The following is a 21,876-nucleotide window of genomic DNA, read 5'->3' as shown; positions in this document are numbered from 1 at the left end:
AATTTCCGACAGTTTTCAACATTGGTAATAATAAGAAATGTTTCTTGAGCATCAAATCATATTAGAATGATTTGATTGAATTCTAAATTGTGCTTCATTTTTTTCAAAAAACATGGTAATGCCATGGTACTTTTTTATAAGGATGTACAGGCTGGAATTTTTGCCCTTTGATTGAATGCAATCCAAAACCAAGATAATATCACAGTACTTTTTGTGAGGGAAAAGTGCTCACATTTGCCTGGTGAAAATGTGATTTGCTGGTTATCTGGTCAGTTATTTGATCTCCCAGCTTGACCAGATGACAAGTGGCCAAACCCTCTCTAAAAACACAATCAAACCTGACTGACCAGTTTTAAAGCCAGCTAAGACTAGCAATCCACTTTGGTCTGGCTTTATTTATGCATTTATCCATACATTTGAGTAAATGAAACCAGTGATTGCCATATCATTAAGGAAAGAAAAGAATGGGAAAGCCAGTAGAATAAGGAATGGCTTGTGATGTGTTAATGGATTAGCATGGCTCATTCAGGTACTGTTGCATCCGTATGTTGCATAAGCTAATGCTCCTGTCCCACAGCAGTAACTGAATCGCTGGCAGCTCACAGGAAGATTGCATTCCTGTAGAGCGTGCCAGTTCACATCAAGCCTGTTTTACAATGTAACGAACACCAGCAGACCTTGAAATGCATTTCTGTGATAAACTCGTCCTGATGAGCTAAATGGACGTGTGTCGTAGAAAAGCTAATGAGCTCTTCAGCTAAACAAGCTTTCTTTGTTGTATTGTGAAATGTGATCTGTGTGTGTGTATTTTGATTGATCTGTAATGTTACAATGATACTGTGTGTTTGGTGACAGCTAAACGAAAATGTATTTAGTATATATTGGTCAAAAATGTCAAAAATGTACATTTGCCCATAAACTGATGGCCAACCCCAACTTTCAAATGCTATCTTTATTTTTTTAAGCTCAACTGTCACAGAATGGAAAGCACAGGATTGTGGGATATCGAAGGATTTGAAGGATACATCTATGCTGCCTTCAAAAATCCATCAGATGAAGGTCTCTCAGGAAACAGGGAGAGAAGCCAACATTGCATTCAGACATGCCTTGACGCCTTCCTACCTGGAATACGTCCTCAGAGTCCAAAGGCAGCATTTTTCAACTTTCAAAATGCATGCAGCCATACAAATATCTAATCAGCCAATCACATGATGGCAGCAACTAAATGCATTTAGGCATGTAGTCATGGTCAAGTCGATCAAATTGAGCATCAGAATGGGGAAGAAAGTGATCTTGAACATGGCATGGTCGTTGGTGCCAGACCAGTTGGTCTGAGTATTTCAGAAACTGCTGATCTACTGGGATTTTCACACACAACCATCTCTAGGGTTTACAGAGATCTGGGCAGAAAAGGAGAAAATATCCGGTGAGTGGGAGTTCTGTGGGTGAAAAAATCTTGTTGATGCCAGAGGTCAGAGGAGAACGGCCAGAGTGATTCAGCTGATAGAAAGGCAACAGCAACTCAAATAAGAACATGCTCCAACCGAGGTCTGCAGAAGAGCATCTCTGAACGCACCACACATCCAACCTTGAAGCAGACTGACTAGTAGAAGACACACTGGTGCCACTTTTGTCAGCTGAGAACAGCTAACTGATGCTACAATTCACACGGGATCACCAAAACTGGACATTAGAAATGTTACCTGGATGGTGAGTCTCAATTTCTTCTACGACATTCAGTTGGTAGGGTCAGAATTTTAGCATGGCTCCAAAAATCTGCAGCAACGGTGTGAAGTTATCATGTCAATATTTTAGCAAGATCAGCACCTTCTTCAATCAGCAGTTCTGAAGGCAAAAGGGGGTTCAAACCTCTACTAGCAAGTTGTACCTAATAAAGTGGCTGGTGAGTGAGCATTTCCAGTGCTAAACTTGCATATTGTTGTGCCAATGCAGCAGAATAAGCATGTATGGTGGCCACTGTTAACAATTGCTAGCAGAAATGCCCACCTGCTGGTACAGTATCTATCAATGTAGCTGTGTGGAATGAAAAGACACATTGAAAGCAGTAGTATTACACATCAGCTGTTCTTGTTTTCTGATGTGGCCAGATTTCTGTTGACCAGCTTCATGTCCTGTGGCTTCCTTCATTCCTGCAGGCCTGTCTGCTCTCAGACAAAAGCCTTCTGTTAGGTGCTTGAAACCATAGCGCTCCTGGAGCCAACCTTGGGTGACGAGATTAGAAGTGCCAGTCCTGGATTTGTCCAGCTTGGCCGATGGGGTCAGGCGGTCCAGTGGCTGCTGTCCACGGTGAGTGCGCTCGGACCATATGGAAAATGATGGACCACCACAGGATGCTACATTTCTTGATCCTGGAGTACATTTTCTAATATATTGTCAGTTACATTGAACACGTCAAATTTAAAATTATTATAAAATTGTTTAAAATTGTTGTGATTGTTATATATAGTGCATATTTATATAAATATATTTAAATCAGTATATATATATTTTTAAAAATACATATATAAATATATTTCCCCACAATTTTCTTGCATAAAATATTGTTCTAAATATGTTTAAAATACATTTCGGTAAGATTTTTTTTTTTATAATTAACTTTAGAGAAACAGATCCTCAGAGACCATGGCAGACCACAGGAGAGCATGTAGGAAGCAAGAGGTGAGTTCCTCTGTGGTCCAGCACAAACACACAGATTAAACCACACACACACATGCACATACAGACCTGCGTGTTTTCTCATACAGATTCCTGTTCTGTTCTCAAGTTTCCGCTTGATCCAGAGCTCTGTTAGGAGTTTTTGTCTCACTGGTCACGAGCCACCTCTGATCGTCCTGAAGGAGCCATTCTGTTTAGAAACCCGATCCGTCTGAAATTACTGCGGCACTGGAGTTTTGGGTCCCTGAACCGCTCTGTAATTAATCACCGTGGGCCAAATCTAATATGTCGTACAGCAGGACAGAGGAATAGTGTGGACAGGTGGATGTTAAACTTAATCAGAGGGTCAGACTAGTTCTCATTTCCTGCCAGGGGTCTCGAATGAATGTTCGCAACCGATATTAAACAACTACAGAATGATTTTTGCATTGCCAAACGTGATGTGATTTAATTTACTTTATAGTTGTTTTCAGTTGGCACCTGCTCTATATTTCAGAAGTGAGTGATATGAAAGCTTTATGTGTGGAACAGACCCACATTTACTTCTTAAAGGGATAGTTCACCCAAAAAGGAAAATTACCCCATGATTTACTCATCCTCAAGCTGCCCTAGGTGTATATGACATTCATATTTCGGACGAATAAAGTCTGAGTTATATTTAAAAAGTCCTGCCTGTTCCCATCTTTATAATGGGTCATTTTTGAAGTCCATAAAAGGGCATCTATCCATCATATAACTGCTCCACATGGCTCCGGGGGGTTAGAACATTTTATATCACTAGTTTCATGGAAGAAAGGCTCTCAGGAGCGTGCATAACCCTCACATACTTTAGATTTTCCTGGCAAAAAACGTTCAGAGTCCTTAGCATAAAAATTAGTTTATAGGCTTTCACAGACAACCTAGGAGGTCAGCTTTGTGTAAGCTATTCACACATAGGCAATTAATAGTGAATAATACATATTACACAGGTGAAGAAATTATAGACAGTTGTTTTTATTACAAGTTTTCTGAACTGTTGTTTAAATATGCAAACGCAACATTATCTAATTAGATATGCCCTCATTTGCATACAATTCCAGAACAGAACTCTAAACATTTCAATAAATACAGGTGCAAAATTCCTGCTTTCCTGTTTGCAAAATAAAGGTCCTGTAGTGGCATCAATGAAGAGGTTTTAACATCCATAGAATTTTTACATTCCACAAGTTTTTTTTCAATGTTCTTCACACTAATTAAGAATGGTTCTTTTAAAGGATTAGTTCACCCAAAAATGAAAAATTAGCTCATGATTTACTCACCCTCAGGTCATCCAAGGAGTATATGACATTTTTCTTTCAGACAAATAAAATCTGAGTTATATTTTAAAAGTCCTGGCTAATCCAAGCTTTATAAATGCAGTGATGGTTGTTCGGTTTTTGAAGATCATAAAAGTGCATCTATCCGTCATATAACTGCTCCACCCGGCTCCGGGGGTTAATAAAGGCCATCTGAAGCGAAGCATTGCATTTGTGTAAGAAAAATATCCATATTTAAAACTTTATAAAGTAAATTAGCTTCTGTATTCAACTCATGAAAAAGTGTAGTGCCTCTCAAAGTTCAAAATGCTTACGCTACGGCTGTCAACATTGCACATTGTAGCGCAAGAATTTACAACAGCAATAGACGCTACACTTTTTCGGTAAGCTGAATACGGATTAGGTCAGGTCTTTTTAAATATAACTCTGATTGTATTCGTCTGAGAGATGAATGTCATATACACCTAGGATGGCTTGAGGGTGAGTAAATCATGGGGTAGTTTTCTTTTTTTATTCTTTTTTTTTTCCAATGGCATCGATGTGACATCCCCCCCCCCCCAATATGCCTATATAAGTTTTAGTGAGGGGTTTATCAGTCTTATACTGGGTTTCTTTTTCTGTTTCTTACCTTAAGGTGATTTTAAAGTGTTATCGGAAAAAACTGCTTAGAAATGTTTGCGTTCTGTATGGACAATAATAGGATGTGTGGGCGTGGACTGAAAGAATTTTCATTTGTTCCTCGAAGAATGTTTCAAAACTATTTGAATGACTGACAAAGAAGTGAACTGAATAAATGAAAAGAAAAGAGTGTGTGGACAGAACTTATCACACACTCCCTGAGTCTTGACCTCAGTGAAGCCAAACACAGTGTTGAAATCTTGAATTGGATTGTCAACAGATGCTGATAAATGAGTTGTGAGATAACTCTTATGAATATGTCTTTGGAGTTTGAAAGGGTTGTCATAGCTGCTAGTGGATATTAGACAAACAGTAATACGCTTTATTCTTCTATTACATGCAAAACCCATCAGCTGAGTGTGTTGCTGTTCAGCAGGGCCTGTTTTTCAGTAAAAGGTAGGTCTTTTCTCACAGATATCAGCCACTAGATCAGAGTGGATGTTTAAACCCTCTTACGCCTTAAATTAAAGTATAATATTTCTAAAGTCTTCTCGCGTCCTTCCGCCCCCCTTCGAAGCTGTTGGGAAAGTGGGCCGCGGGGGAAACTAATGCACTGCGAGGGTCAAGCTTCACTGGCCGTCTCCATTTTGAAAGCCAGCCTTTGGTTACATCGGCCTCCCGTAAGTTTGAGAAGGCCCGTACGGGGTGACTAGAACATTTGCACACAGAGACCCGTGAGTCACGCTCGGACAGGCAGGCCGCGAGCGCTTTGTTCGGAGCTGTTTGGTGGCTTTTGTCCGGGGTACACCTTCCTCTTCCTCCTCATCCTCGTGTTTGTTCACCCTCGGGCCAGGTTTAGACCACCGAGATGTAATGCGAGATTGTGTCGTGCTCCAAAGAGCCTCTGGAGACACACGTGGAAACTTAACTCTTTCTTTGAGTAAGGGTCAAGGAACCTAGTCTGCAGGTTAAATCTTAAAAAAAATTAAGACATCAGAGCTTAGATAAGACTTTCTTTCTTTGACTAAACCGTTGAAATATGACACATTCAGAGGGCCATTCACACGATCTGATAATGTTTAACTGTGTGCGCAGCCGTGCAAACTCTACTTGCTTTGCTGAAATGTTTAAGAATGCAACGAAGACATTTCAGACTACAACTATATTTTATTTGTACACTGATGTTCAGCAGTTATTAACTTTTTTTCGATCATCAGACATCAAAGCTCGGTACAAACGCTGATCACAGAGATGTACTTTGTATTTTACCAAACTTATTACTTACAAAATGTTTTTTTCAAGCCTTCTCATTTGATTTTGATGTGACATAAAGTGGTGATATCTAAGGGTACGTTTACACGACAACAATATACTAAGATCAGAAAGTTTTTCCCTTTGCGTTTTTTACGTACAGGCAACAACATTGTCTAAACAATCTCTGTTCACACAGATCTGCAAAAACTACTAAAAATGCTGTATTCATGCCAGGCCAGTAGATGGCGATGTGAAGAAACACTACGCACCTATAGACTGAACTCATATACGCATTTATATACATTTACATGCGCAAGTTGACACAGTTTGCACCAATTCCCGTTAACAGTATCGTTTTGAAAAACATGCACTTTTAAACCTATTTTCAACAGTTTGCATTTCCAGGCCCCCAAAAAGCTGTCGTTGTGTAAATGAACGGCTAAAACATATAAAAGCTTTAATGTTTTACTTGAATACGGTATCCTGTCTACAGCCCCTAAGCAAGTGAGTTGCTTACTTAGTTTTTAATTAGTCTTTCATTATCACCACCGTTTATTCATACACACGATATGCAGATGTATGCACTAAAACGAGAGGTGGGAATTAGCGTGTGAAATCATATCCAATCATGGCCTCCTCTGTTGGTCCCCCTTTTGCTGCCAAAGCAGCCCTGACCCGTTGAGGCATGGACTCCACTAGACCCCTGAATGTGTGCTGTGGTATCTGGCACCAAGATGTTAGCAGCAGATCTTTTGAGTCCTGTAAGTTGCGAGGTGAGGCCTCCATGGATCAGACTTGTCTGTTCAGCACATCCCACAGATGCTCAACAGATTGAGATGTGGGGAATTTGGAGGCCAAGTCAACAAACTCGTTGTTTTGCTCCTCAAACCATTCCTGAACCCTTTTTGCTTTGTGGCAGGGGCATTATCCTGCTGAAAGAGCCACAGCCACCAGAATACCGTTTCCATAAAAAGGGTGTACATGGTCTGCAACAATGCTTAGGTAGGTGGTGCGTGTCAGAATAACATCCACATGGATGGAGGACTCAAGGTTTCCCAGCAGAACATTGCCCAAAGCATCACACTGCCTCCACCGGCTCGCCTTCTTCCCATAGTGCATCCTGGGGCCATGTGTTCCCCAGGTAAGCGGCTCACCCGGCCATCCACGTGATGTAAAAGAAAACGTGTTTCATCAGACCAGGCCACCTTCTTCCATTGCTCCGTGGTCCATTTCTGATGCTCACGTGCCACTGTTGGTGCTTTCGGCAGTGGACGGGGGTCAGCATGGGTTCCCTGACTGGTCTACAGCCCCATGCACAACAAACTGCGATGCTCTGTGTATTCTGACACCTTTCAGAACCAGCATTACCTTCTTGAGCAATTTGAGCTCCAGTTGCTCGTCTGTTTGATCGGTTCACTTCACACGGGCCAGCCTTCACTATCCACGTGCATCAATGAGCCTTGGCCGCCCCTGTTTCACCACTTTTTTTTTTGTTGAGATGCTCAGACCCAGTCATCTAGCCATCACAATTTGGTCCTTGTTAAACTCAATCAAATCCTTACGCTTGCCCATTTTTCCTGCTTCTAACACATTAACTTTGAGGGGAAAATGTTAATTTGATGCCTAATATATCCCACCCACTAACAGGAGCCGTGATGAAGAGATACTCAGTATTATTCACTTCAACTGTCAGTGGTCGTAATGTTATGCCTGATCAGTGTATATTGATTTTTATTATATATTTTTGCAAATATTGATATATTTAAGGAAAAAAATTCTAGTTAACCTGATGAAACACCCCCTTTATTTGACAAATAACGTGTTTTTGATCCATCTGTATATTTGGTAAATAATACATTTTGTCTGTAATAATTTGACATTTTAATAACTATCTTTTTTTATTTGAAGTAAATCAAAATAAACATAAAGTAAAGAATTGTGCTGAGATAAACTAAGCATCCTAATAAACTGACAAAAGTATTTAAAGTACTTTGAAAAGATAAAAATATTAAAAATATAAAATATTATGACATTTTTGTTATACTATATTGTATTTTGCTTTATTTGGATTGTCTCGGGCACTGAAATGTTTTATTTTTCAATTATTTTGTTTTCATGAACAAAAGTATGTAATATATATATATATATATATATATATATATATATATATATATATATATATATATATATATATATATATATATATATATATTAAATGAAGTAAAATAAGAATAACAGTACTTTGTGCTTTGGTTTTAGTTTACACACATGCACACTCAAACATGTTGTGTTTCCATGTTTTATGGGGACTTTCCATAGACATAATGATTTTTATACTGTACAAACTGTAAATTTTATTCAATTTCAACTAACTAGGGTTTAACACACACACACAAACACACACACACACACGCACACACACACACACACACACACACGCGCGTTTTTGTGACATATGGGGACATTCCATAGGCGTAATGGTTTTTATACTGCACAAACCGTATTTTCTATCCCCTTACACTGCCCCTGCCCCTAAACCTACCCATCACAGGAAACATTCTGCATTTTTACTTTCTAAAAAAACGTATCCTGATTTATAAGCCTTTTGAAAAGTGGGGACATGGCCAATGTCCTCATATTTCACCCTCTCCTTGTAATACCTATGTCATACACATGTCATTATACACATTTGTGTCCTCATATGTCACAAAAACATGCCCCACACACACACACACACACACACACACACAAACTTCACGGTTTTCTGACAACCCAGTCTTTATTAGATTTGCTCCCTGTGTACATATTAAAATGACTTTAAATCTATACAACATTATTTTTTAACAGTTTTCAGAACAATCTGTGCTCTTACATTGCTAGTTTGTTAGTATTCCTCCACAGAGACATAGACATCAGCGATTCTATCAGAAATTGACTGTACATTCTTAAATCATTTTTTGGATGAAAAGATCTCATTTTGCGTGCGAGTTCAGGCCGGCGTTCATCTGAGAGTCAGGAAAAGAAGGCTCTCGTAGCAGCTGCAGTGTTAAGGATGGGGACACCGTGTGGACAAACCAAAGAAACCAGGACATGTTTGATGACCCAATCATCTGGTCTCTGGAGCTTTCTCAAAAATCCCTTCAGTTAGTTCTACTCTCTAGGTTTAATGTGTCACTTTCAAATGAAATATATTTAGACTACGCAAACACACAAATTCATGAGGTTCGAAGTTCCAGACCCTCATTGCTCATCATGCATCTAACATCGGTAAAATGAATATATCAAACGCTCTAGAATTAGGACAAAGTTAAAAAATGGAATGTACACCAAACAGCCAAATAATTTAATCTGAATCCCAGAACCCTTAGAAAGGAACCTTCACCATATGAGAGAGAGAGAGGGAGAGAGGGAGGGGGAGGACGAGAGGGACGTGTCAATGTGTTTAAATGGGATGTGAAACTCTGGTTATCTTGACTGTCTCAGTTGATTCTTTTTACGTCTCTCCAGGAAACATCTGCAATGAGAAAGAAAAGCAATCATATGGTGAATATATCATGTGTTTTACGATACATGCTGTGTCTTCTTATTATATGTTTAAATGGACTGCATTTATATAACGCTTTTATCCAAAGCGCTTTACATTTTTGCCTCACATTCACCCATTCACACACCGACGGCGGTGTCAGCCATGTAAGGCGCCATCCAGCACATCGGGAGCAGCTGGGGTTAGGTGTCTTGCTCAAGGACACTTCGACACTTGGTCAAGTGGAACCGGGGATTGAACCACCAACCTTCTGGTTTGTAGACAACCTACATGAACCACTGAGCCACTGCCGCCCTGTTTAACAATAGCTCTGTTCCAAAACCTTGTGAACAGCCTAATTAGAGAGAATTTTAAGGCGTCTTGTGCTCGACACATTTTTGTGCCAAATTCTAAACTGTTTATGCGAGTAAATCCATGAGGTCATGAATGTTCTTGTGTTATTCTGGCAGTAACACCCCCAGGACTCCAGGGGGCGATAATGTTACTTTAAATCTTGTTGTAAATGTTTTAGGTAGCTGTCTTTCCTCTTTTTGATTGAAAATAAGTAATAAGTTACTCATAATATATATATATATAAATGGACGTTGAATCTACTTGATAGATAGATTTACACCATTGATACATTTATAATGCATAAAATGGATGTTAATTGTTTATCAAGTTTGCTGATTTCCCCTTTTTATGTGCTTTATTCTTTTTGTTTGTTTGATATAGGCTTTACTGACGTTATAATTGCCTTTAATTATATGCTCATTGTTCAACAGATTGCAATAACAAATCATTCAAGATGGCGGACGAAGAACTCAGACGAATAGAAACCCCTCCTTTCAGTAAAAATGAACCAATCACCTTTTGAAAGAGGTAATGCTTGATTATTTACTGCGTGGACCAGCCTGAAGCTTTAGTTATGTGAATACTTGTATGATACCATGTTGTCAGATTGTATTGCTGAAATGTCCATAAACAGTTATTACAATTCTATAGGCTACCTTTTGTGGTTAGCTTAGCAACATAACATAACTGCTGTGTATTTTTATGTTCATAAGTGTTTTGCATTGTTATCCTAGGATCATAGAATAAATGTAAGCTGCCTTATGTGCATGAGTGACCATTACAAACGTTTCTGAATGTTTGAATTCAGTCACTAGGGTTTCATGACTTTAAGAGACGTTTATTTAGTTAGGCTTATGTAGACACTACCCTACATTATGAGGTATAATGACGTTATATCTCGTTTATTGTGACTTGAATGCTGCCTTCACGTGCTATTGAAAATGTCCCTTTTCCCAGTTCTGAAGTCGTAGTCAAGTGCTTTGTTGTCAGAAAGAACAGGAATCATGGAGGTCACCAGGTTTATTTTTGCCTATTAATTGGGAAAATTGTATTAAAGCCAAAATTATATTTAGCAGCCCATTTATTGACAACCATAATGATTCAAATTCAGGCTATTTTCACTGTGTATAAAACATACAGTATGCTTCAATTACCATTCATATACGTGAATATGCACTACTTTAAAGTCAAGACAAGGTGATGTAGCACTTGGGGAAAACACTACCCAACCAAAAAAAAAAAGATTTTTTTTATAATAAAATAAAATAAATAAATAAATAAAAATAAAGTGATGAAATAAAAAAAAGAATTTTTTAAAAATTGTGGCCTGCTCATTTTGGGAACTTGGGTTTCAAGAACGAAGGGTCTGGAACTTCCCAATGTTAAAAATGACTCAAGAGGGCATTCAAGTTTTTAATTTTTTTGCATTAAATTTGTATCTAAAAATCTATAGTCATTGCAAATAATATTTGTATATCTAGTATGTCACCCCCCCCCCCCAAAAAAAAAAAAAACATGTCATAATTTAAATTATAGCATATTTTCAATACAAAATGGCGAAATTACATAAAAAGTGTAGTAGTTTGCAATACTGTATGTTACTATGTGTCGTTAATCATATCCATCGTTAAACAGTTGACAACTATTAAATGTTTATCTAAGTATATATTATGCACGCACTCATAAATTATGGCAATTTCCAATTATTGTGGGGGTCTTGTCTGTGAAACCGGGAGAATATGCCTTTTTATCTCATAATGTGACTTTTTTAGTAGTCACTTGTAAGGTTTCATGACTTTTAAGGGAAGTTTATGAAGTAAGGCTTATGTAGACACTACATCGGTTTGAACAGAGTTTTTGATATGTGATCACATGGTACCTGTTACAATGTTTTAGTAGAGTCCTGGTCGCTAGGAGCTTGGCATTGGGGTTTTGCTGCCATCATCTGACCCTTCAGAAAGACAGGAGCAGACTTTAGCGTGTGTGAAGTGTAAGTGTTTTAAGCAGAGACTCCTCACACCATCATTACCTTGTGTTGTGTCATCAAAGTGATCTGGTTCATCGGGTGTTTTAGAAGCAGCATCTGTAAACAGGATCAATCAAATGCTTTCAATATGAACAAATTGAATACATTTATTATTATTTGGCAGACACTTTTATCCCACGTAACTTAAGCGTTTTTTTTTAAACATATTTGATGGAAATGTATTTTATTAGTTCATGCATATTAGTTATGATGTTAGCGCCAGTCTTATAGATCTACATTCCTACATTATGTCGACATCTGTCTCATTTGTGTCTCCTAAGGAATTTTGGGAGAAAAATCTCGAAACAAAGTTGACTTACCCGTGCCATCCTCAACCCTGACTTCATCAAGGGCATCGTCATCTAAACAGAAACATGCCAAGGAAGTAAGGCTTTCAGATTTCTTCCAACAGGTAACTGCTACTTGTACTATTTATTATTTATAAAATATCTGACATGATTTGGATGTTATGTGGCGATGTTAGGGTTAGTAAATGGTAAACAACACTAAACCCAAAATAAAGTGCTTTAGAAACATGAGACGTACCGTCTAAAACATCTCGGCTGTTTTCATCAGTCTGTTCCTCTGGAGTTGACAACAAATTTAAGAAACATGCATTAATACTTTTTGAATGACAAAGGTATCACTTCACTCTTACATACTGATTAATGAACATATTTACCGTGTGATGTCGTGGCATCTGTTGAGTCATTGTCAGGTTCAACTAAAAGAAGAAAAAGATTATTACTGCCTGTTATTACTTCTCAATATCTTACACACGTGGCTTTAGTGAGGTCATTTGTTTGTTCATGCTGAAATCAAAAATGCCGTGATGCAACTTTTTTGTCCATTGACGGCCATTCAAAAGTAGCCGTGTATTCTGGCGAAATGCACTTTTTTTTGCAAGCAACGTACAGTAAAACTCTTTATATTGCTTAACCAGTGCCTGATTGCTTTATATTTTTTATATTTAAAGTATTTCACATCACCGATCAGAATTTGGTTCTCAGTTGGCTTTAATTGAGGCTGATTTTCACTCTTCCCAGAACATGTGATCAGTGAAGGCTGTGGTTTGTCTTACCGCTGGAATCAGGATCAGAGTCAGTCGTCTCTATTGATGCGCCATCAGGAGAATCTGTAGGTTTACACATTTATATATTACACCTTCCCAACTTTGTTCTGTAACAGTGACAGGCTGCAGACAAGTTTATATCTAGAGAAAAAAGTTATCTTTATTTTTTTGTCTTTTTATTTCTATTTCACAGTGTAAATGTATATATTTATATATCAAAATTAAGACTTTATATATCACACTATAACTTTATATCTCACAATTATGACTTTATATCTCACACTATAACTTTCTTTATCACAATTATGACTTTATATCTCACACTATGACTTTATATCTCACACTCTGACTTTATATGTCACAATTATGACTTTATCAAAACTATTACTTTGTATCTCACAATTATGACTATATATCACACTATTACTTCATATCTCACAATTATAACTTAATATCTCAAACTATTACTTTATATCTTAAAATTATGACTTTATATATCACACTATTACTTTACATCTCACAATTATAACTTAATATCTCACACTTACTTTATATCTCACAATTATGACTTTACATCTCACAATATGACTATATTTCACAATTATGTCTATAAATATCACAATTATGACAATTATGACTTCGCACATTTATGACTATGCCTCATAATTTATGACTAAATATTAATTTATGACTTTATATCTCACAAAATTATACTTTAAATCTTCAATAATGACTTCATATCTTGCAATTATCTTTATATCTTATTATGTTTAAAATCTAACTTTAAAATTGTAATTTTATATCACACATAATGATTGTATACTATGCAATTTAGGTTTTATAATATAACTTTCAATTTTTCAATCTTCTTCATACAGCTCAATATGGCTTTATTTCTTATTTTAAATGTATGTGTTTTTCACTCTGAGGTGGAAATGGGCCTGTGTATATATCAGTAAATACCTGGTTTCTCTTTTTCCACACTGGAGACATCGTCTTCATCAGTGTCTGTGGGGATAAACACATTCATCAATCGATTCATACTGTGGTTTGATGAAAGCCAAACAGAGAGGATGTAATGTTACCTTCTCCTCCTGTTTCTGAGCTGTCCGTGTCGCCTTTGCTGTCACTGTCAGAGCTTTCTGTGTCTGCGGACTCTGTGCTGCTCTTCCCTTTGTCCTGGTCTTTATCTTTGCTGTCCGAGTCTGAGTCCGAGTCTGAGTCTGAGTCCAGGCTGGAGTTGTCAGAATCTGGTTTGTCTTCCTGCTGGTCTTCTTTCATTTCCTCTAGCGGACTCTCGTCAGACTGACTGTCGGTGGCGTCTTCTTTCGAGGTGGCGTCCTCCTTGTCCTGTTCGTCTGGTTTGGATTCATCTTCTTTATCTTTTCCCTCGTCACTGTTGTTGTCATTGGTCTCCTCCTTTTCTTTGGTGTCCTTCTCGCTGTCTCCATCATCGTCTGTGTCTTTGGAGTCGCTGCTGTCCTTGTCTTTATCCTCAGTGCTGTCTTTGACATCGGCTGCATCAGGGGAATCTGCCGTGTCCTGGTCGCTGTCAGAGTCCTGGTCTTTTTCTTTCTCTTTTTCTTTCTCTTTCTTCTCAGTACTGTCTGTGTCTTTTGAATCTGAATCCTGGTCTTTGGAATCGTCTGAGTCTTTCACCTCATCAGTATCCGAGTCGCTGTCTGTGTCGCTTTTGTCTGGCGTCTCAGAGGTTTCTGGACTCTCGTCTTCTGTGTCGTTGCTGGAGTCTTTCTCATCTTTCTCGTCTTTCTCGTCTTTCTCTTCTTTCTCATCGCTCTTTTCATCTGTTTTGTTTTTGTCAGAATCTGCATGTAAAGAGTTAATATTTCAATTAGGGATGCATCCACGTTGGTTGATACTGATAATTATTTTATAAGTCGATAACTAATATGTTGGCCGCAAAATCTAAATCCAAATTTTATATAATTTTTGAGAGCCTGATTACAAAAACAAAAGTCTCGCCATTAAAACCAATTACCCAAGCACACAATTATGATGTTCTCATTGTAATTTTATGTTGCTTTTAACTGTATTTTTCCTTTTTAAAGTGATTTTAATTATGCATCCATAATTTCAGTAATATAGATCATCAAACTGACATTAGTCATTATTACAAACAAATGGCTTGATAAACCAATAAAGCCCAAACTCTGTGATTTTGTCAGATGATGCAACATGATATTTCAAGGCACTTCCAAGAATAACATGGTACTGCCTTATACCGTGGTAATGCTGGTACTATTCAGTCACTATTCACATAGCAATCCAAGGCACTTTAAAGAAAACCATATTGTATGCTATAAAATATGGTATTACCATGGTACATTTGCAAAAAAAAAAATAGATTTACCATGGAACCATGTACAAAAAATGTTGGTAGCATGTACATACTATGCACTTATTATAGTAATTACAATAATTGGGTAATAACCCTTAACCTACCCCTAAACCTAACCTTAAATCCTATATTATTATATTATATTATATTATATTATATTATATTATATTATATTATATTATATTATATTATATTATATTATATTATATTATATTATATTATATTATATTATATTATATTTTCCAGTACTTTCTTGGGTAAGTAGTAAGTACACAAACTGTACAATAAAGTGCAACCAAAATGTTTAATTAACAAGCACTTTATTTAGGCTTTAAAAAGATTTAATAATAAAAAATTATTCAGATTTAAATAATAAAAATTATAAATCCTATCACTCCACAAGTTTATAATGTTAATAATTTTTACTAATCAGCTTTGACACAATAAATATTTTGTCACATCATGCTGAATAGACTCGTCCTCACTTAATTAAATTTACATTTTAATCACAATTAAATATGAAATATGGTCTGACCAGGGTTGTATTTGAACACCTTGCTATTTTGCAAGCTCTCCCACTTGGAAATCATGGAGGGGTCTGAAATTGTCATCACAGATGCATGTCCGCTGTGAGAAACATCATCTGAAAAAATACCTGTTTGTGGTCGTTAGCTGCATAAAGACACCTGTCCACCCCATACAATCAGTAAGAATCCAACTACTAACATGGCCAAGACCAAAGAGCTGTCCAAAGACACTAGAGACAAAATTGTACACCTCCACAAGGCTGGAAAGGGCTACGGGGAAATTGCTAAGCAGTTGGTTAAAAAAGGCCCACTGTTGGACCAATCTTTAGAAAATGATAGAAGCTAAATATGACTGTCAATCTCCCTGAGACTGGGGCTCCTTGCAAGATCTCACCTCGTGGGGTCTCAATGATCCTAAGAAAGGTGAGAAATCAGCCCAGAACTACACGGGAGGAGCTGGTGAATGACCTGAAAACAGCTGGGACCACCGTTTCCAAGGTTACTGTTGGTAATACACTAAGACTTCATGGTTTGAAATCATGCATGGCACGGAAGGTTCCCCTGCTTAAACCAGCACATGTCCAGGCCTGTCTTAAGTTTGCCAATGACCATTTGGATGAACCAGAGGAGTCATGGGAGAAAGTCATGTTGTCAGATGAGAGCAAAATATAACTTTTTGGTCATAATTACACTAAACGTGTTTGGAGGAAGAAGAATGATGAGTACCATCCCAAGAACACCATCCCTACTGTGAAGCATGGGGGTGGTAGCATCATGCTTTGGGGTGTTTTTCTGCACATGGGACAGGGCGACTGCACTGTATTAAGGAGAGGATGACCGGGGCCATGTATTGCGGGATTTTGGGGAACAACCTCCTTCCCTCAGTTAGAGCAGTGGAGATGGGTCAAGGCTGGGTCTTCCAGCATGACAATGACCAAGGAGTGGCTCTGTAAGAAGCATATCAAGGTTCTGGCGTGGCCTAGCCAGTCTCCAGAGCTAAACCCAATAGAGAATCTTTGGAGGAGCTCAAACTCTGTTTCTCAGCGACAGGCCAGAAACCTGACTGATCTAGAGAAGATCTGTGTGGAGGAGTGGGCCAAAATCGCTCCTGCAGTGTGTGCAAACCTGGTGAAAAACTACAGGAAACGTTTGACCTCTGTGATTGCAAACAGAGGCTACTGTACCAAATATTAACATTGATTTTCTCAGGTGTATCAAATAAATAGTTCAAAATCTTACATAGTGATTTCTGGAATTTTTTTTTAAATATTATGTCTCTCACAGTGGACATGCACCTATGATGACAATTTCAGACCCCTCCATGATTTCTACGTAGGAAACGTAGAACTTGCAAAATAGCAGGGTGTTCCTATATATATATGTCCTAAAAATACATCAAAATAAATATCAATAAAGCTGTTAAAAAAATACAAAAACACAACAACATTTCTCAAATTAAAAATAAAATAGAAAAATAATAAAAACTATCATAGTATTTTGATGATACAAAAAAAAAAGTGCACTTTGTTAGTACAGAATTGTGATTATTCTTTGAAGGGATTGTGAAGAGCACAGATCGTATTGTTGTTTGGTTGTTAAGAATAGAAACCAGACACATTTCTGCTCTTTTGTGTTTGTTAAGCTCACCATCAGAGTCCTGCTGCTCATCTGTGTCTGAAGAATCCTTGTCAGACGAATCATCTGTGCCTTCTGCATCAGAGCAAACACAAAACACCTCAAACTTCAGGATCCATCACACGTTCATTATTTCAGTTCAGTAAATCGAATTATTGTGAAAGATGTTTCAAAGCTCAAGGAAACTAATTTGACACAGTTTTGTTAACTTTTAAACTATTAGAAATAGTTTTTGGTAACTGAAATGTAAAGCTGAAAAATATACTAAAACTTAAACAGAAATAAAAAATGAAAGCTAAAATACAAATATTTAAATTATTAAATAAATATATTGTGTATGTATATATATATATATATATATATATATATAAAAGTGACAAAAGCACTTAACAGAATTATAAAAATTTTAAACTAAAATGAAAAATGAAAACTTAAAAATAATAACCAATTCAAAATATACATTTTTTTAAAAAATATATATATATATACAAAATAACACTGATTTGACACTGTATTTCTGCAGTAATTTCGAATACCTGTAGAAGTTTTGTTTGCATCATCAGGTGAGTCATCAGACTCGCTCTTCTCCACACTGGCAGAATCCCCGTCTGAAAGCACAGAGCATGCCAAGATCGTTTCAGTAAGAATGAATCATTTGCTGTGAGAAAGGAGTGACCGTACCAAATAGGACGTGTTGTGTTCCTGGAACATCTTTTGTTGGTGCTTGAACAATGTTCATGGCAACCAAACATAGTCCTCCTCCTCACTGTATAACCATTAACTACCGCCAGAGGGGAGCGTGGCTTGATAAGAACATTGTTCAAGAGTCAGCTACAGGAACACGCTCTGGCTCTGCATGAGAAGAGAAATCTGTACCTGTCTCTACTGAACCGGCCTCTGCCTTCTCGTCTGTTTCTGTGAAGTTTAATAATGAGACATGAGTTTTCATTCTTTTATGTTTTAAAGGGCTTGTTTTTCATCTAATATTTACATTTTATTTTATTTTTCAATTGCTGAAAACCATAGTTAATAGTTTTTAATTTAGTTTTAATTAAAAAATGTATGACACATATTCCTATTTTTCAATCAGTTATGTGTGAGTTATTAATTTAGCGTTTCATATTGTGATTTTAGCATTGAGTTGGACGGACAGGTAAATCTGTCTTTATTCTGGGTGTTTGTTTACCTGCTGATTCCTTTTCTTTTGAACCTGGATCAACTTGATTTTCATCTGAAATATTATACGACACATTTAAATTGAATTACATCTTATACGATCTGATTTCACATGTGTGTTTCTGTGATCTCTCGTACCTGCGCTGTCCTCCGCTGATGGCTTCTCACTCTTCTCATCTGCAGCAGATAAAGGAAAGGGTTTTGCACACGTGGATTTTGTATCTTATAAAAATAGTAATACATATCAGGCTTTCACCCACCTGAATCTCCTGTCTTCTGCTGCGATGCATCGGTTTCTGTGTTAGTCTCTGTGTCTGTGTCTTTGTCCACATCAATATCTGTTGTGTCTGATAAAGACATTTAAATCAAGACGCATAAATAAATAATTGCACACCACCAATACATTTATTTTTTGCATTTTACTATTGTTATGAATTCTATATCTGAACAGAATGTCTTTGGATCTTATGTGTTTTCATCTCATAACCTATACTTAAGGTAATGTCATGGTCCTTTTGTATTGGACAGTTTTTTAAGGAAGTGAGGGATGCTTTTGATAAATCAACATACAGCATTGTTGTTGTGTGTTTAGGAAGCGGTTCTACCTATTGAATCTGGGCCGCTGGTGGCTTCATCCAGGCCTGTGTCATCTGAAATCAGTCCAGATGTTAGTTAGTTTGAAGTGCATTTGAGTGATTCATTGCTCAGAGTAAAGGATTTGGTAACACTTTATTTTGATGGTCCGCTAGACATTAATAACTAAGTAACACCGCAACAACAAGTCAACTTATTCTCCTGACCTGAACACTAATATCTAACCCTAACCTAACAGTCTACTAATACTCTAATGAGAGGTAGGTGCTACATAATCAGATACCAAAAATTAAATTGTAGTTATTAGATTATATTACATTTTAAAATACTCAAAAATCTATGATCTATAAGTTTTGACAACATATGTTTTTACTTTACATTAAAGCTGCACTATGCAACTTTTCCGTCTGCTAGAGGGCGCCTATTCAAAATAAAGGCGTAGTTTGATGATGCCAAGTTTGAGCTCAGCATCTTGGGACATGTGGTCTTCACCTCACAGCCGGTGGAAAATAATCGGGATAGGACTCGGGAAGAAATCATGTTCATGGAAGTGATTATTAATGTTACTGTATAAGCAGAGCAGGACCGAGTGTTGAGGAGCTGAGCGAGGCCGCTGGAGAGATAGTTAATGAGATGAACTCAACACACGGCACGTGAACAGCGGGACTTTTATTATGCCACAGTCGCAGCACCATTTCCACTTTTCCGGTCATGAGTATGAGGTAACGCAGCTCTGTTTATCACATTAGATACTTTTGAGTGTGTTGAAAATTACGTTACTCTGTGTGTTTGCTCAACAGCTGCTGTGACACTGCAGTGAGAGTAAAGCGTTTCTGCAAAAGAAAACTGTAAACTGAGGGTAACGCAGATATGACGCAAACAACAGGCGACTCCCTCAGAAATCCTGGATCATTGGCTAAAATAGCAATTGGGGATATTGTAAGTACTCAAGTGAACAACGTATATAATACTGGCCTAGTGGTTTTTGGATATTTTACAGATTTTTTTTATTTTAACAAATCAAAATAAGTTATAAGTTTTTATGAGTTATCCAAGACTCAGTTTCATGTAATTTAAGTTGATTGTACTTAATTGTACTTAAAGGCAGCAACTTTTTCATAATGTCTTTTAAATGTTCTTTTCTTAAATAAAAAAAAAAGAGTCTACTGGTCATTTACATTTAGAAGCTCTGTCAGAGCTTTCATTTTACTTTAAAATATATTATTTATGAATTATAATAAAATATGTATATAGCTTAAATGTGACCATGGACAACAAAACCATTCATATGGGTACATATTTTGAAATTGAGATATAAACATAATCTGAAAGCGGAATAAATAAGCTTTCCATTGATGTATGGTTTGTTAGGACAATATTTGGCTGAGAACTATTTGAAAATTTGGATTCTGATGGTACAAAATATATAAATATTGAGACAATTACCTTTATATTTGTCCAAATTAAGTCCTTAGCAATGCATATTACTAGTAATAATATTTTATATATATTCACTGAAAACTGAGACCTATAGCATTTGATTACTGGATTTGCACAATTAATTTCTTTCTTTTTGTGTGAAATGTTTTCTCAACATTGCATATCGAATCAACTCATGATGAACACATTAGTTATTATGAGAATTATTCAGTGAGTCATTTAACCATCTTTTACTGTATTTGGATGGCTTTTGTCTTTCAAAAACATTCAAATATTTAATCATTTTATATTTACATGCAATGCAGGAATAATTCAACCTTTTTTGTCTGCTGAACCTCTTTGACTTAAGATATTTACTTTAAGTAAGCTCTTCGATTTTGAGTTAACAAGTTAAGTTAATAATAAAATGAATTAATTAAATAATGATAGGTTTGTGGTTTTCTGATGCTGGTTAATGGTCACTTGACATGCAGGTAAAGCTTGAAACTTTACGTTTAAGAAACTCTTAGTAATCTAAGAGTAATGTGAATACATTACTTACTACCTACTTACCTACTACGATTTTTGTTGTGTAATTTGTAAACAGTAACTGACTATTACCCAGCTCTGATAGTTATTATATTTAGTAGAATGTTTAAAGTGGATCATCAAAATAAAATTGTAATGAAAGATTTGAGAAGTGAAGTCTTACTGTTTGTGTCGGATGAGTCAGGAGCACCATCGGCCTCTTTAGAAAGACAGAACATTATAAAAGCATAAGAGTTCATTTAGTCACGTCTCCTTTATGTTCCTAGTTTCATTAAAAGTGCTTTTCATTCAATAAAATCATAACTTATGTGTAAACATACAAGTTTGCTCAGCTGTATAATTCAACATCATAATACTAATATAAGAATTGAATAAATTAAAAGAGTTTATCCCGATTGACAGCATCACCAAAGACCATTAGGTGATCATATGGGCCATAAATAGAAACATTTGTTGTGCTTTCTGTCCAGTTTCCATGGAATTATTCAGAAAAAGATGGAGAGTGACGCTTTTTCGAGACGGCAAACGTAAATGATTGTTTTTAATTCATTGAATCTTTTCCTGTTGACTGACTACATCCTGCTTTTCAAACTGATACCGATTCTTCTAGTTCACTGATGTTGAACACACAGCAGTTAACCATTAATCTGTGTGTGTATTGCGTTATCACACTCCTCCGTGTGTTATCTTGATATCAATGCTTCCTGTTGGCACTGGTGAAAGGCTTCGTGTGTTCTTTCTCTCTGTTCTGTGCTGTATGTCTAGACGCTCTCTGGCAGAAACTGACCTGGTTTCTCAG

The 21,876-nt window shown here is 36.8% G+C and overlaps 1 protein-coding gene across 2 annotated transcripts in view; it reads right to left on the bottom strand.

Annotated features, from left to right (window-relative positions):
* Positions 1–8,601: 8,601 nt before the first annotated feature.
* Positions 8,602–21,876, bottom strand: part of stm (starmaker) — a 17,251-nt gene continuing 3,976 nt past the window's right edge. Inside the window, exons 7-24 of one of the 2 annotated variants that reach the window (XM_067425707.1) lie at positions 21,865–21,876; positions 21,241–21,276; positions 19,121–19,165; positions 18,776–18,862; positions 18,654–18,692; positions 18,526–18,570; positions 18,216–18,254; positions 17,876–17,947; positions 17,352–17,414; positions 13,904–14,644; positions 13,782–13,826; positions 12,828–12,881; positions 12,429–12,470; positions 12,293–12,331; positions 12,067–12,108; positions 11,750–11,803; positions 11,600–11,671; positions 8,602–9,357 (exon numbers count right to left, since the gene is read on the bottom strand). The exon at positions 21,865–21,876 is cut by the window's right edge and continues 24 nt beyond it. In XM_067425707.1, the coding sequence (XP_067281808.1) occupies positions 11,631–11,671; positions 11,750–11,803; positions 12,067–12,108; positions 12,293–12,331; positions 12,429–12,470; positions 12,828–12,881; positions 13,782–13,826; positions 13,904–14,644; positions 17,352–17,414; positions 17,876–17,947; positions 18,216–18,254; positions 18,526–18,570; positions 18,654–18,692; positions 18,776–18,862; positions 19,121–19,165; positions 21,241–21,276; positions 21,865–21,876 (1,496 nt within the window). In that variant the 3' untranslated portion in view covers positions 8,602–9,357; positions 11,600–11,630. The remainder of the gene's footprint in view (positions 9,358–11,599; positions 11,672–11,749; positions 11,804–12,066; positions 12,109–12,292; positions 12,332–12,428; positions 12,471–12,827; positions 12,882–13,781; positions 13,827–13,903; positions 14,645–17,351; positions 17,415–17,875; positions 17,948–18,215; positions 18,255–18,525; positions 18,571–18,653; positions 18,693–18,775; positions 18,863–19,120; positions 19,166–21,240; positions 21,277–21,864) is intronic. The other variant, XM_067425708.1, reaches the window with a different exon arrangement.

Source organism: Pseudorasbora parva, chromosome 19, assembly GCF_024679245.1.
Source record: "Pseudorasbora parva isolate DD20220531a chromosome 19, ASM2467924v1, whole genome shotgun sequence".
NCBI classification, from domain to species: Eukaryota; Metazoa; Chordata; class Actinopteri; order Cypriniformes; family Gobionidae; genus Pseudorasbora; species Pseudorasbora parva.
This window is presented reverse-complemented; position numbering and strand designations above follow the sequence as displayed.